At 36.5% G+C, this 12,408-nt stretch overlaps 1 protein-coding gene across 1 annotated transcript in view; it reads left to right on the top strand.

Moving 5' to 3' along the window:
* Positions 1-6,673: 6,673 nt before the first annotated feature.
* The window catches only part of BBS7 (Bardet-Biedl syndrome 7), a 45,927-nt gene continuing 40,192 nt past the window's right edge, over positions 6,674-12,408 (top strand). The window contains exons 1-2 of the mRNA XM_028102326.2: positions 6,674-6,843; positions 8,683-8,748. Of these exons, the coding sequence (XP_027958127.1) occupies positions 6,808-6,843; positions 8,683-8,748 (102 nt within the window). The 5' untranslated portion in view covers positions 6,674-6,807. The remainder of the gene's footprint in view (positions 6,844-8,682; positions 8,749-12,408) is intronic.

A 12,408-nucleotide genomic window follows, 5' to 3' on the forward strand; every position in this document is an offset into this window, starting at 1 on the left:
CTTAATTTCTACTTTTGGGGAGTTAAAACAGTTAAGGTAAGAAAAGAACTTTATACACTTTTGCTACCTCTGTAGAATATTTCATTGACTTTTGTGCTATGCTAATGGTATTTTGTCTGAAACATTTTTCAAACTTTATGTATTTTATGTTATACCTCAGAACTGAATAGAATATTGATTTTTTTCATGTTATATGTGACTATAGTTTATAATAAAACAGTAAAGACATGGAGTTTCCATAATAGACAGTACTTTCAGTCTTCTGGTATTGTCTCGGATTCCAAGAATAAAAGTTTTTGCCTATAGCTATGGAACAGCATATTTAGCAATATTCCCAATTGGAACTGGAAACATGTTGAATGAAAAAGTGTCAGATTCATCTGAGGACATCCAGCCTAGGATCCTTGGATCATGCATATATACACTGTGAGAAAATACATTTTTTTTTTTTTTTAGTCTATGCCTCACACAACTGTAGAGTTCTTAAAATAAGTTGTTTTTCCTTTATTTACTATACTTATGTAAAACTAGTATGTTTCTGTTATTTCATTTTTTTTCCTTCATAGTTTCTAGGTTGTAGCCAAGAAGGAAGATGTGATGCCAAGGTGTGGTGGATACATTGATGCTATTGTTGTCCTGCCCAGATCCTTTTTAATGGGCCAGTGCAGGAATCTCCCAGATTCTGTGAGTGTTGGCTCCTTAGCAGTTCCCAACTATCCCCTTCCCCAGAGAATTGCCCTCCACTGAAAGGAAGCAGCCTTGCCTTGGATGTTGTGCCCCTTTTCCCCATGCCAGTGACCAACTGACTGGGGTGGAAACAAAAAGGCTGGTCCCTTGTTTCAAGATAGGGCCAACTTTTTGGTGTAGTTCATGCTCTAGAGCTCAGGGAGGGATTAGGCTCAGCCAGACACCAGTTGAGACCAAATCTGTGTTTAGCTTTTTTCTCTGTCTTACCACATTTCCATTCCTCCCTTTCTGCTGAGAACATTCCTTCAGTAAATCACCATATACAAATCTTGTTAGGCTTTGTCCACAATGAGCTCATTCTAAGACCTGGGTATTACTGCAGCAATATAGGGGCCAGGTAAGGATTACTCTAGGCGATTGCTGTCAAAATTAATGCTTCTTTGAGGTTAATGATATCTCTGGGTCAGCAAGTCCTTGCCCCACTCACCATTTTGACAGGGGCATTGTGCTTAAAAGCAACACTCAGAGAAGTCAGTGGGGTAACTTGGGGAAGGGAACATTTTAACAGGACCAAAAACAATTTGTTTAGCAAAGGACATATAGGTATTTATGATTAATTAGAAATTATCAAAGTCCTCTATCTCTTTTTCAACTTCTCTGCTGTTCTTAGTTTTTTCTTTGGTTATAGATAAAGGAAAGGAGGCAACTCTCAAATTCCTTCTTAGGCTTACTGTTTAAAAATTTTGACACTGTGTTTCTGTATTGAATTTATTGACGACCCTTGACTTAATGGACTTCAGAATATGTTGAGAAGCTTAGAGTCATAGACTTGAAATAAAAGAGGGAACTAAGCAAAATAGTATCCAGTGTCTTCACTATAAAAACCTAAAAATGACATATATTTTGTGATTATTAAAAGCAAATTTAGTACAACTTAGGATAACTCTTTTCCCAATCATGTCCAATATGTTTCATTTACCCAATCATGTCCAATATATTTCAATTTCAAATATGTTAAGCCAAATGAAGCTTTTGTAAATGGGAAGGTAAAGTGTCTTATGAATGACGTCTAAAGAGAACTGAAGCCACATCGATCGTTAATTGCTTGCCCTGGGACAAATCTGGTTTCATACCTTGTTCAGTCAAACATGGTTATGCTACAAGCAGGTTCTCAGTCTTTGGGTGTCACAGAGCTGTTTCATGGGGCTGATATAATCATCCAAGGTGGTAATGATCTCTCTCCTCTTGTTTCTTTTTTAAAATCATTCTAAAAGGGTTATTAATTTTTTTTAAATAAGAGTTTGAGAGTTTCCAAATTGGTACCACATGTTAGTGGAGACCAATGTATATACTCATGAGTCAGTCACTCAGTCAACCACCTCTAGCTGTGTGATGGTTTTAACTTTAATGCAGTTTAAATTGCTGTCATTCTTAGTCATAAGTTGTTTAATTTATACTCATAATGATTGCCTTAAGACTACAACATAAGGTTTATAAGTTACTGAAGTGTATGGTACTTCTGTAAATTTGTCTCAAGGTGATATTTATCACATCTGAGATATAATGATTTTTTGTTTTTGTTTTTGGATTTTTTTAATGTAGCCCACCAAGATGTACCTTAAAATATGTTTGAAAAGAGAAATTATAGTAGCAATTTTGTCTAACTTGGCTTTTCACTTTTGTGAATAAAAACCCTGCTAATTATATAAGAAGTATTTAAAATTAGCCCTTTGAAGCCTTTGCCATTTAGAAACAAAACACAGTACTGAAAAAAAAATCACTTGCCTTTTCTACATGCAAAATGAAAGAATTCCAAATATTGTATTATGCAAGCTCTTTTTATTTTTGATGCTACATCATAGCCTCATTTCAATGTTTTAAAAGAAATTTGATCTTCAAAATAAACTTTTTCTCTTTTATACAATTAGCTTAAAGTAAAATAAACAGTGGGCATCACTTGTTAAATGGAAAATAAGCATTGCCAGTATATGTTTTTATTACAATTATTGTAAAGATTGCATGAAGATGAATTTTATAATGCTTTCTTAAATAATATAGCAACCTAAAAGAAAATGCCTTTTCTTTAAAGTTACATTTTTACACAAACATTTTCCTTCTGTACAAAATTAATTACAAACTTGCACAATAAAAAATGAAATAATTATTAAAATTCTAAGGGCTTTGAAAGAGTATATACTACTATGAATGTGATCTGTGGATCCAAAAGGGAAAACATTGGACTAATGGTTTCCAAAATTTTGCCCAGCCCTGGAATACGTATTGAATTTCCCAGAGTAATTTTTAAAAAGATAATTCCTGCCCACTTCATCAGGTTTTCAATATTTTGATTTGTTTGTTATAATGCAAAAACAGCAATAATATCTGTATCATTTTCCTTAAGTTGTTAACATGCAATGCCAGGACTTGAGAAGAGAAACAAGAGACTAGATAGTGGAAAGATTTGGTACCTACTGTTTTAGATAACCCTTTTTCAGAACCTTGCAAACATAGGGACAGAAGAATGCTCATTTTGGGAACTACACAGCATTAAACACCGGAGTCTTAGAATCTCTTAATTTTTAATTTTATTTTATAACAATTTTATTTTTAAATCGCAACATTCTATTAAAAATGCAAAAATCTGGGCACCTGGTTGACTCAGTCGGTTAAGCGTCTGCCTTTGGCCCAGGTCATGATCCCAGGGTTCTGGGATCCACTCCCGCATCAGGCTCCTTGCTCAGCGGGGAGACTGCTTCTCCCTCTCCCTCTGCCTGCTACTCCCCCTGCTTGTCTCTCTCATGATCACTCTGTCTCTCTCAAATAAATAAATCTTAAAAAAATGCAGAAATCTTATGGAAAACACAAAACAAGATTATAATCCTTTAATCTATAACCAACTAAAAATTTTTGGATATATTTCCTAACAAATTGGTACAATACACTATTTTATATTCAATTTTTATTATTATCCTGAACATTTTCCACATTGCTATACAGCCTTCATTATTTTCACTTTCAGTGGCTGCGTAGAGGTCCATAAAGTGGATGCACCACTCCCTTTATATTGGATAGTTGGTCCTTATTTTTAAATGGTTCTTTAGTTATGACTTCTTACTTTGTTTTTGTAGATTAAATATTCAAAATTGGGGTTATGGGTTAAAAAAATTACATATTTATAGGATTGGATACATATTGCTACATTGCTTTTGAAAGTGTTTTATTGCCAGTTTAAAGCATCAAAGTTGATGAGAACATGCTCTCTCTGCAACATACAGTGTTATCACTTAAATCTTTTTCTAATCTGAAAGGCAAAATAAAAAAGATATCTTGCTTTAATATTATTGATTAGAAATTAAGGTAATAGATTTCTATAAGTTTGTTCAGTAGCCACTTTCCTTGTGAAATACCTGTTCAAATTTTTACCTGTTTACTTATTGGAATCATAATATTTCCATTTTTAATAATTTGTATGAACTGCTTATAAACATATTAAGTTATACATAGCCTCCAAATTTTTGTTTATATGTAAAAATTTTTGTTACATATTGAAATGTTTCATTTTTATTTTTAATATGTTTTTTCTTTGTGGTTTCTTCTATTCCTCTTAAGATCAGACAAGTTCCCTTGTTATGGGCTGAATTGTGTCCCACTTAAATTCATATGTTGAAGTCCTAATCCCCAGTACCTCAGAATGCAACTAAATTTGGGGATGGGACCTCTAAAGAGGTAATTAAGTTAGAATGAGGTCATTAGGGTGGGCCTTAATCCAATGTGACTGGTTTCCTTATCAGAAGAGATTAGGACAGGGACTTGAAAAGAGGGAAGGCCTCATGAAGACTCAAGGAAAAGATGGCCATCTACAAGCCAAGGTGAGATGCCTCAGAAGATTGATTTGGTTTCCTGCCGACACTTTTTGATCTTATACTCTTAGCCTGTGAGACTTGTGAGAAAATAAATTTCTGTTGTTTAAAGTCATCCAGTTTGTTGTACTTTGTTATGGGGGCCCTAGCTAACTAATACACCTTCCGGTTCCCTAAATTCTATATAACTCTTATGTTCTCCTATCTCTCCTCTATGGCTTTTTCAGTTTATGTCTGAACTTTATCTGTATTTTTGTGAAATCTAGATTGATGTGTGTTTTCCCCCAGATTTCTACATAGTTAACCCATCTTCAGTCACTGTTTTATATTTTAATATGGAGTTATTTTAGCCTCAGAAAAAGAATTGTCTGGAACATTCTGGTACCTAGTCAAAACCTTCTCAGATCCCTTGCAGGAAGTAATTTTTCTCCCTAAGAAGCACCTCTTCTCAGGGTTTCAATTCTTGTTTCACAATCACTTATGAACTCTCCACTAGTAGACCAAAGAAATCAGGATAGGGGCTGTATCTTACTCATCCGTATGGAGTATTTCTGTAGGCAGAGCACTGTGTGCATTAAGGAAGGATTGATGAAAGAATCAGGGAAAGTGAGCTCTCAGTCAGACCTTGGGTCACTCTAGGCCAGTGGTAGTCTGCAGGTCCTTGAGGCCTTTTCAGGGGGTCTGTGATTTTGAAACTATTTTCATTACACTAAGATGTTATCTGCCTTTTCCACTGTGTTGATATTTGCACTGGAACATAATAAAATTAAAAAAAATTAAACCTAAGAAATCACCTACAAAAAAAACACAAAAAACAGTGGTGGTTAATACTGCTGGTACTTAAGCATGAATCAAAGCAGTAGCTTCAAGCAGTAATAATAGTTACTGCATTCCTCATGCCACATATTGGCAGGAAACAAAATTCTATATAAAAATGCCCTTTGTGAAGAGTAAAAGTTGTTAAAGTCTCAACTCTTTGTTTTAAAATATTCTGTGTGATGAAATAGAAAGTACATAAAACATTTCTATTGAATACAGAAGGGTACTGTCTCAAGGAAAAGCATTTGTGTGATTATTTGAGTTGCTAGCTGGAACACTTCTTTTTTAAAAGCACAACTGACAAAAATTATGATTATTCAGACTTGGATATTTGGTATACAGTTTCTGGTGAATTCAAGACTGGAATCTATCATTTCAAGAAAAACAATTGACATTTGTTGCCAGTGCTTAAAATTTGGCCTAAACACAAATTAGAATATTGCAAAATTTGTATACATGTCTGAGGTTGATAGCTTTCTAATACTTCAAAACTTTTCTGATGAAATCCTCGGTAATATTAACATATAGGATTTCTTGGATGTTGTATAATGAAGACATTTCACATTGCAATTAGCTTTCCAGAAACTACCACTTGTTGATTTTGAACCAGATTTCCTCATATACTTAAAAAAAAAAAAACACACCTATACCAACAGATTGAATGCAGTAATAGATCTGGGACTTGCCTGCCTACTATTCAGGTGGACAGTAAATAGATTTGCAAATAACACCAGTCTTTTTACCTCTTTTTTTCCTTCGAAAATAAGTTATTTTCATTAAAATATTTAATAAGTTTTGAAAATACATTTTAAAATTTCAATTCTAATTTCTAACGTAAATATCAACAGATAACCCATAAAAACAAAAGGTCTTTGGGGGTCCTCCAAAATGGTTTGTAAGAGTTTTGTAAAGGGGTCGTAAGGTCAGAAGTTTGATAAGCACTGTGGTAAGCTAACGCCTATAACTTTGGAACCTAATTCTTTGAAGGACCCTTTCCAGTGCCAGTAAAATAGTTCAGAATCTACACAGGTTTCAGATCGCGGGTCTACACCAAGAAGGATTTAGAAGTGCAGCTCTAGAGGGCGGTGGGGGTGGGGCCAATGCTGCGTTTGCAGTCTCCGGGGAAACCACCTTTCTCCGGTCTCCAGGATCGCGTCCTCCTTTCCTCTCTGCCTCTGATTGGAGGCAGGTTAAGTCCGTGGGCGGTCCTTCGGGAGAGGGGCGTGGCTTCGTTTTGGCGGAGGCTGTCCTCTTCGCGTGAACGTATTGACGTCACGCGGACGCCGCTGCCCTGACGCCTTGCATTTGCATCCCCTACTGAGGCTGTTGGGGTTGTTCTTTCGAGGGGACGCGAGCGGTACCCCTTCAGAGGCCCGGGCTGTGTCAGCCTCTGTCACTCCTGTGCGGTCCCGGCCCTGCGCAGCGCGTTGGTGCCACCGTCATGGATCTAAATTTAAACCGAGCGGATTATTTACAGGTAAACCTGAGGGGATAAAGCGAGAGCCGCGCTGGGTGAGACCCGCTCCCCGAGAGGATTTTGTCCTTCCAGTGACGTCTGTCGCGGTCGCCCAGAGCGGGTGCGGTGGCGAAGATGCTGCGGGGCTGGGTGCTGCGCTCGCGTAGTCCCGGTCACGGGCAACTCCTGCTTGTCCTTGAGGGTCCGCCGGGACTTGTAAAGAAGCGACACATGCTTCCGCGTTGCTGGCGCCTGGTCTTAAAGATGCCTAGAAAGAACTGACGTGATCCCGGATAACTCCCCGGGGCCCTTCTTCTCCCAGGCTGCAGCTACCTGTTGGCCCGTAACTCCCAAATCTCCATCTCTACCCAGCCCCTTCTCCGAGCTCCAGACACTTCTTAACTGTGAGCTGGACCTCACCAGCCAGATCATCATAAAAACGACAACTGCTTATTGTGCATGCAATTTATTCTAAGAGCTTAACATACATTGCTATTTAATCGTCATAAAAATTCTCGAAGTAGGTAATGTTACAGATCGGGATCCAGGGACTCAGATAAAGCAATTTGCTTAACAGAGAAAAAGGATGGAGTTCCTATGTGAAGCAAAGTCTCTGACTCCACAGCTGGTGTTCTGTTACACCATCCTGCCTCTCATTATTTAAGCTCTAGACATTTTGTCCCTCTTTTCCATCTTCTTTTTCAGTAATCCTATTTTGACTAATGGTGCAAAAGTTTGCCCCGTCAGTTTACCTGGAAATTATGCTAGGCACTTTCCATCTTAATATCTTCCATATTGAACTGGTCACTACATTTTGCTACTGCTTTTATCTCCTAAATATCTCTTGACTCTGTCCCATTGTTGCCATCTTCATTACCCCCAGTTCAGGTTCTCATTTTCTTAATTGGGCTCCTAGCCTCCAGCTTCACCTCCCTCTGAGCCATGCTTCACATCACTTGTTAGAGTGATGTTTCACAAATGCAAATATAAACAGATTACTTTAAACTTTAATACTACTCCTTAGAATATGGAATAAAATTGTAGTTCTACATTATCTGTAAATTTTTTCATGATCTGTTTTTTCCAACTTCTCCCCCATTGGTCCCATCCACCCAGCCTCCTATCCTAACTGTGCACCACTAGTGATAGTTCCCTGCTGAACAGGCCATGCTGTTTTCATCTTCCATATCTTTTGTAAAATAATCTTCATCATCGGATTGGATGTCATTGCCATCAGCATGTTTGGTATTTTAGCAAAAATCTTCTATGTTGCATTTTAAATAATTGTAATCTATTTCCAAAGATTTTTAATCACTTTAAAAAAACTAACAACTATATGACAACTGTATATATGAAGTTTTTTATGAAATCTTCTAGAAATATTTGTTTGTGAAGTGTTTTTCCACTATGAATGCTTGGGTGGCTCAGTCATTTTAAGCATCTGTCTTTGGCTCAGGTCATGATCCCAGGGTCCTGGGATCCAGTCCTGCATCTGGCTCCTTGCTCAGTGAGGAGCCTTCTTCTCTCTGCCTGCCACTCCCCCTGCTTGTTTGTTCACTCTCTCTCTTTCTGACAAATAAATAAAATCTTTAAAAAAAAAGTATTTTGCCACTAATGTCACATTATTTTTGGCTTGACAACTTTATAGCATAAATTTTACTATTTTGGGGTGTCCTATATTTTGACTTTTGTGGCATATTTCATTAGAAAGTAAGTTCATCACTGATCATAATTATTTCATATCACCAATTGCAATAAAAATAAGTCTCACTATGATCTGAATCTGCTGGTCCTTTTAATCTCTGATGTAATCATTTCATGTCAGAAAACATTCACTAGGTGACTGGTGTGTTTCCTTAGGTGGGAGTGACCTCTCAGAAGACTATGAAGCTACTTCCTGCCTCAAGACATAGAACTACACAAAAGGTACTGTAGAGTTAATGGTTTCTCCCTATCGCTTTAGCTCTGACAGAGGAGAGGTTTATATTTCTTTATTGGTAAGTTACTCTTTAATGTTAAAATGTAAATAAATTTCTTTTAATTTGAACGGAGGTTGGAATACCAAGGGATATTTATAGACAGTAATTTTCTTGGATGTTATAATTTTTATGTACAGTCTGTAAAGGATAAGCAAACTTGTTGAAAAACATATTCCATTTTCCTGTTAATAATTTACTCAATGTGTACTTGTGTGTACCAGATTGTGTGTATGAAAAAGAAACATAAAGCACAATAGGATATAGAGAAAATTCTTGTTGAACTTTATCATATTTGTAAGAATAAATATTGAGGTGCCTTGGTGGCTCAGTCAGTTAAGTGTCAAACTCTTAGTTTTGGCTCAATTCGTGATCTCAGGGTCCTGAGATCGAGCCTGGCATCAGCTCCATGTTCATTTCGGAATCTGCTTCTCCCTCTCCCTCTGATTCCTCCTCTGCCCCACTCTCTCTTTCTGATAAATAAAAATAAAGTTTTTATAAGTATTTAAGTATTTTGATATTGAACTTTCTATCTAGCTAATATTATTTTTATAGAAATATTGATCCTATGATTTATATAAGCCAATTATAATTTCCTAGTAGACTAGTAAGATATTTTAATAGCTGTCAAATAAATACACTATCCTGATGTAATAACATTTTATTAAGATAAATCAACAGATTTCTGATTGTCATGTGTATTTGGTCTATTAGATCAGAACTTCTCAAATTCTTTTTGGTCTCAGCACCCTTTTACACTCTGAAATTATGTAGGATCCCAAAGAACTTTTGTTTATTTGGGTTATATCTATGAATATTATTATATTAAGATTAAAGCTGAGAAATGTCTAAAATATTTATTATTTTATTTCTTAAAATAAACCCATTACGTTTACATAAATAACATTTTAATGAAAAGTAACTGTATTTTCATAAACAAAAAGAATTTAGTGAGAATAGTGGCATTGTATTACACCTTTGTCAGTTCTTTAGTCTGGCACAGACAAAGGCACCTGGCTTCTCATGGCTGTTTCCTACTGTCTATTGTGATATATTGTTTTGATTGAAGTATACAAAGAAAACCCACCTCACACAGACACACAGTTGAAAGTAGGAGTTATTTAAATATAGCTTTTTCAGATAATTATGGCTCTTCGTACATGATATGACACATATACTTGGCAAGTAGTAGTTTCTTAAATATTAGTTGCAATGTGGAATATGAAACCATATTGAGTAGCTTTTCATACTTTGGTACATTAAAAACCATTTGTACTTTGAATGGATCTTTTACTCATGCGTGGTTTTATAGCATCTTGTAATGGTCTTTTGAGATTATTAGTTCATTGAGTTATACAGATCTCCCAAAGGTTGAATGTTCATATGTTGATTGTCCAAATGTTATTATAGAATATCAAACAAATCACATTTGTTGATATCACTACAGATTTCATCAGAAAAGTTGTTAAATATGGAATAGCTAGCTGTCCAGCTCCCAGTGGCAGATACAAGTCTCCCAGAGTACTTATTTTCATGTGAAAGCTCAAATTTTATCATTGGGAGCAAACACTCTCAATTATTTTCCTTTAAAATGACAAGCTCACTTCCTTCAGTTTTATAAAAAAAAATATCTACAAATACCCAAGTGTTAATAACAACTTATTATTAACCATTGTTAATAGTTGACAGTTGTTTTTTCATTCTTAAAATTGTGTTTCTTGGGGTGCCTAGTGGTGCAGTCAGCTAAGCTCTGACTCGGTTTCAGTTCAGATCTGATCTCAGGGTTATGAGATCGATTGAGCCCACGTCCAACTCAGTGCTCAGGGCAGCGTCTGCTTGAGTTTCTCTCTCCCTCTCCTTCTGCCACTCCCCCCCCCACCGTTTTTCTCTCTCTCTCTCTCTCTCTAAAATAAAATAAATCTTTAAAAATAATGTGTTTCTTAAAAAAACTGGGTAGTTCAGCTCGTGATTGAAACAATTATATAAGTGCTTTTTGGTTTGCAGCAAGAGTGTTTTATGCATATTTTCTTTTTTAAAGATCCATCCATCTATTTTATTTATTTTTTTCCTAAAGATTTTATTTATTTGAGAGAGATCACAAGTGGGGTGAGGAGCAGAGGGAGAAGCAGACTCAGCGGGATGAGGCGCAGAGAGAGATGGAGAAGCAGATTCTACGCTGAGCAGGGAGCCCAGTATGGGACTTGATCCCAGGACTCTGGGATTATGACCTGAGCTGAAGGAAGACGCTTTAACCAACCGAGCCACCCAGGCGCCGTGACCACTCATCTGTTTTAGAGAGCGGGCTGCAGAGAGAATCTTAAGCAGACTCCACAATGAGCACCAGCCCAACTTGGGGCTAGATCTCAGGACCCTGAGATCACGACCTGAGCCTAAACCAAGAGTCTGATGTTCAACAGACTGTACCCCCCAGGCACCCCAATTTTATGCATATTTTCTATTTTCTCACAGTAAATATTAAAAAGAGATGACTCAAGGGTCAAAATTTAACAAGATTAATAATTTTTATTGCTTCATCCAGAACACTGTTACATGAAGTTGGATTTTTTTTTTCTTTACTGTGAAGTGGTGATGAAGATTACAGTGACCACTGGTGTGGTTTGTTGTCGTTTTGATTCTTGCCAGACACTAGCAATTTTATCCACCATTGCTTTTGTACCATCATTGCAAATATCAACCTAGTGAAAGAAGAAAGACTTACTGAGAAAAATAGTTTTCACTTGGCAGATTCCCTAAGAAGTTCTCGTTGACCCCAGGAGTCCAGGAACCACACTTTGGGAATCCCTGAAATAGATTATTGTTTTTATAAATTATTGGAGTAGTGTAGTGTTAAAAAAAACTCAAAACCTTAACTGTTCTTATGTATTTTTTCATCTGAATAGAAATCTGCCAATACCAAAGATCTATAAATCTCCTGAAAATGTGTGCATAATTATTTGTGAATGTTCATTGTTCTGGGGAGAAAGTCCATAGCTTTCATCAAATGCACAAAAGGGTTTGCTATCCCACTACCCCAAAGTTAAGACTCAGGGGCCTTGGGGCCCTGGATGGCTCAGTCACTTAAGTGTCTGCCTTTAGCTCAGGTCGTGATCCCAGGGTCCTGGGATCAAATCCCACGTTGGGCTCCCTGTTTTACGGGGAGCCTGCTTTTCCCGCTGCCTCTTCCTCTCTCTCTCTCTCTCTCTGTCTCTCATGAATAAATAAATAAAATCTTTAAAAAAATTGGGCGCCTAAGAATGTGCTCAGCAACATCAAGTTTTTGGTATTTGAGACTTATTTTATTTATGTCCTAATACATGGTCAATTTTCTGATGTTCCTGTGTGCTTGAAAAGAACATTTATAATTTAATTCTTAGGATGAATGATTACTTATTTATGCATGTATGCGCACACACACACCCTATATATATGTACATGCATATATACATATGTGCATATATATTAGATCAAAGGTAATTGTTTTTCTAATATATATCCTTATCTTTTGTCTGCTTGATTATTAATTCCTGAGAAAGAAGTGTTGAAATCTTCCTCTGCATTTATTTCAAAATAATCCATTGGTTACATGTTGATAATTGTTGAAGCTACGTGA

Source organism: Eumetopias jubatus, unplaced genomic scaffold (assembly GCF_037043125.1).
Source record: "Eumetopias jubatus isolate StellerSeaLion01/CBP00866 unplaced genomic scaffold, mEumJub1_p1.0 scaffold_2, whole genome shotgun sequence".
NCBI lineage: Eukaryota > Metazoa > Chordata > Mammalia > Carnivora > Otariidae > Eumetopias > Eumetopias jubatus.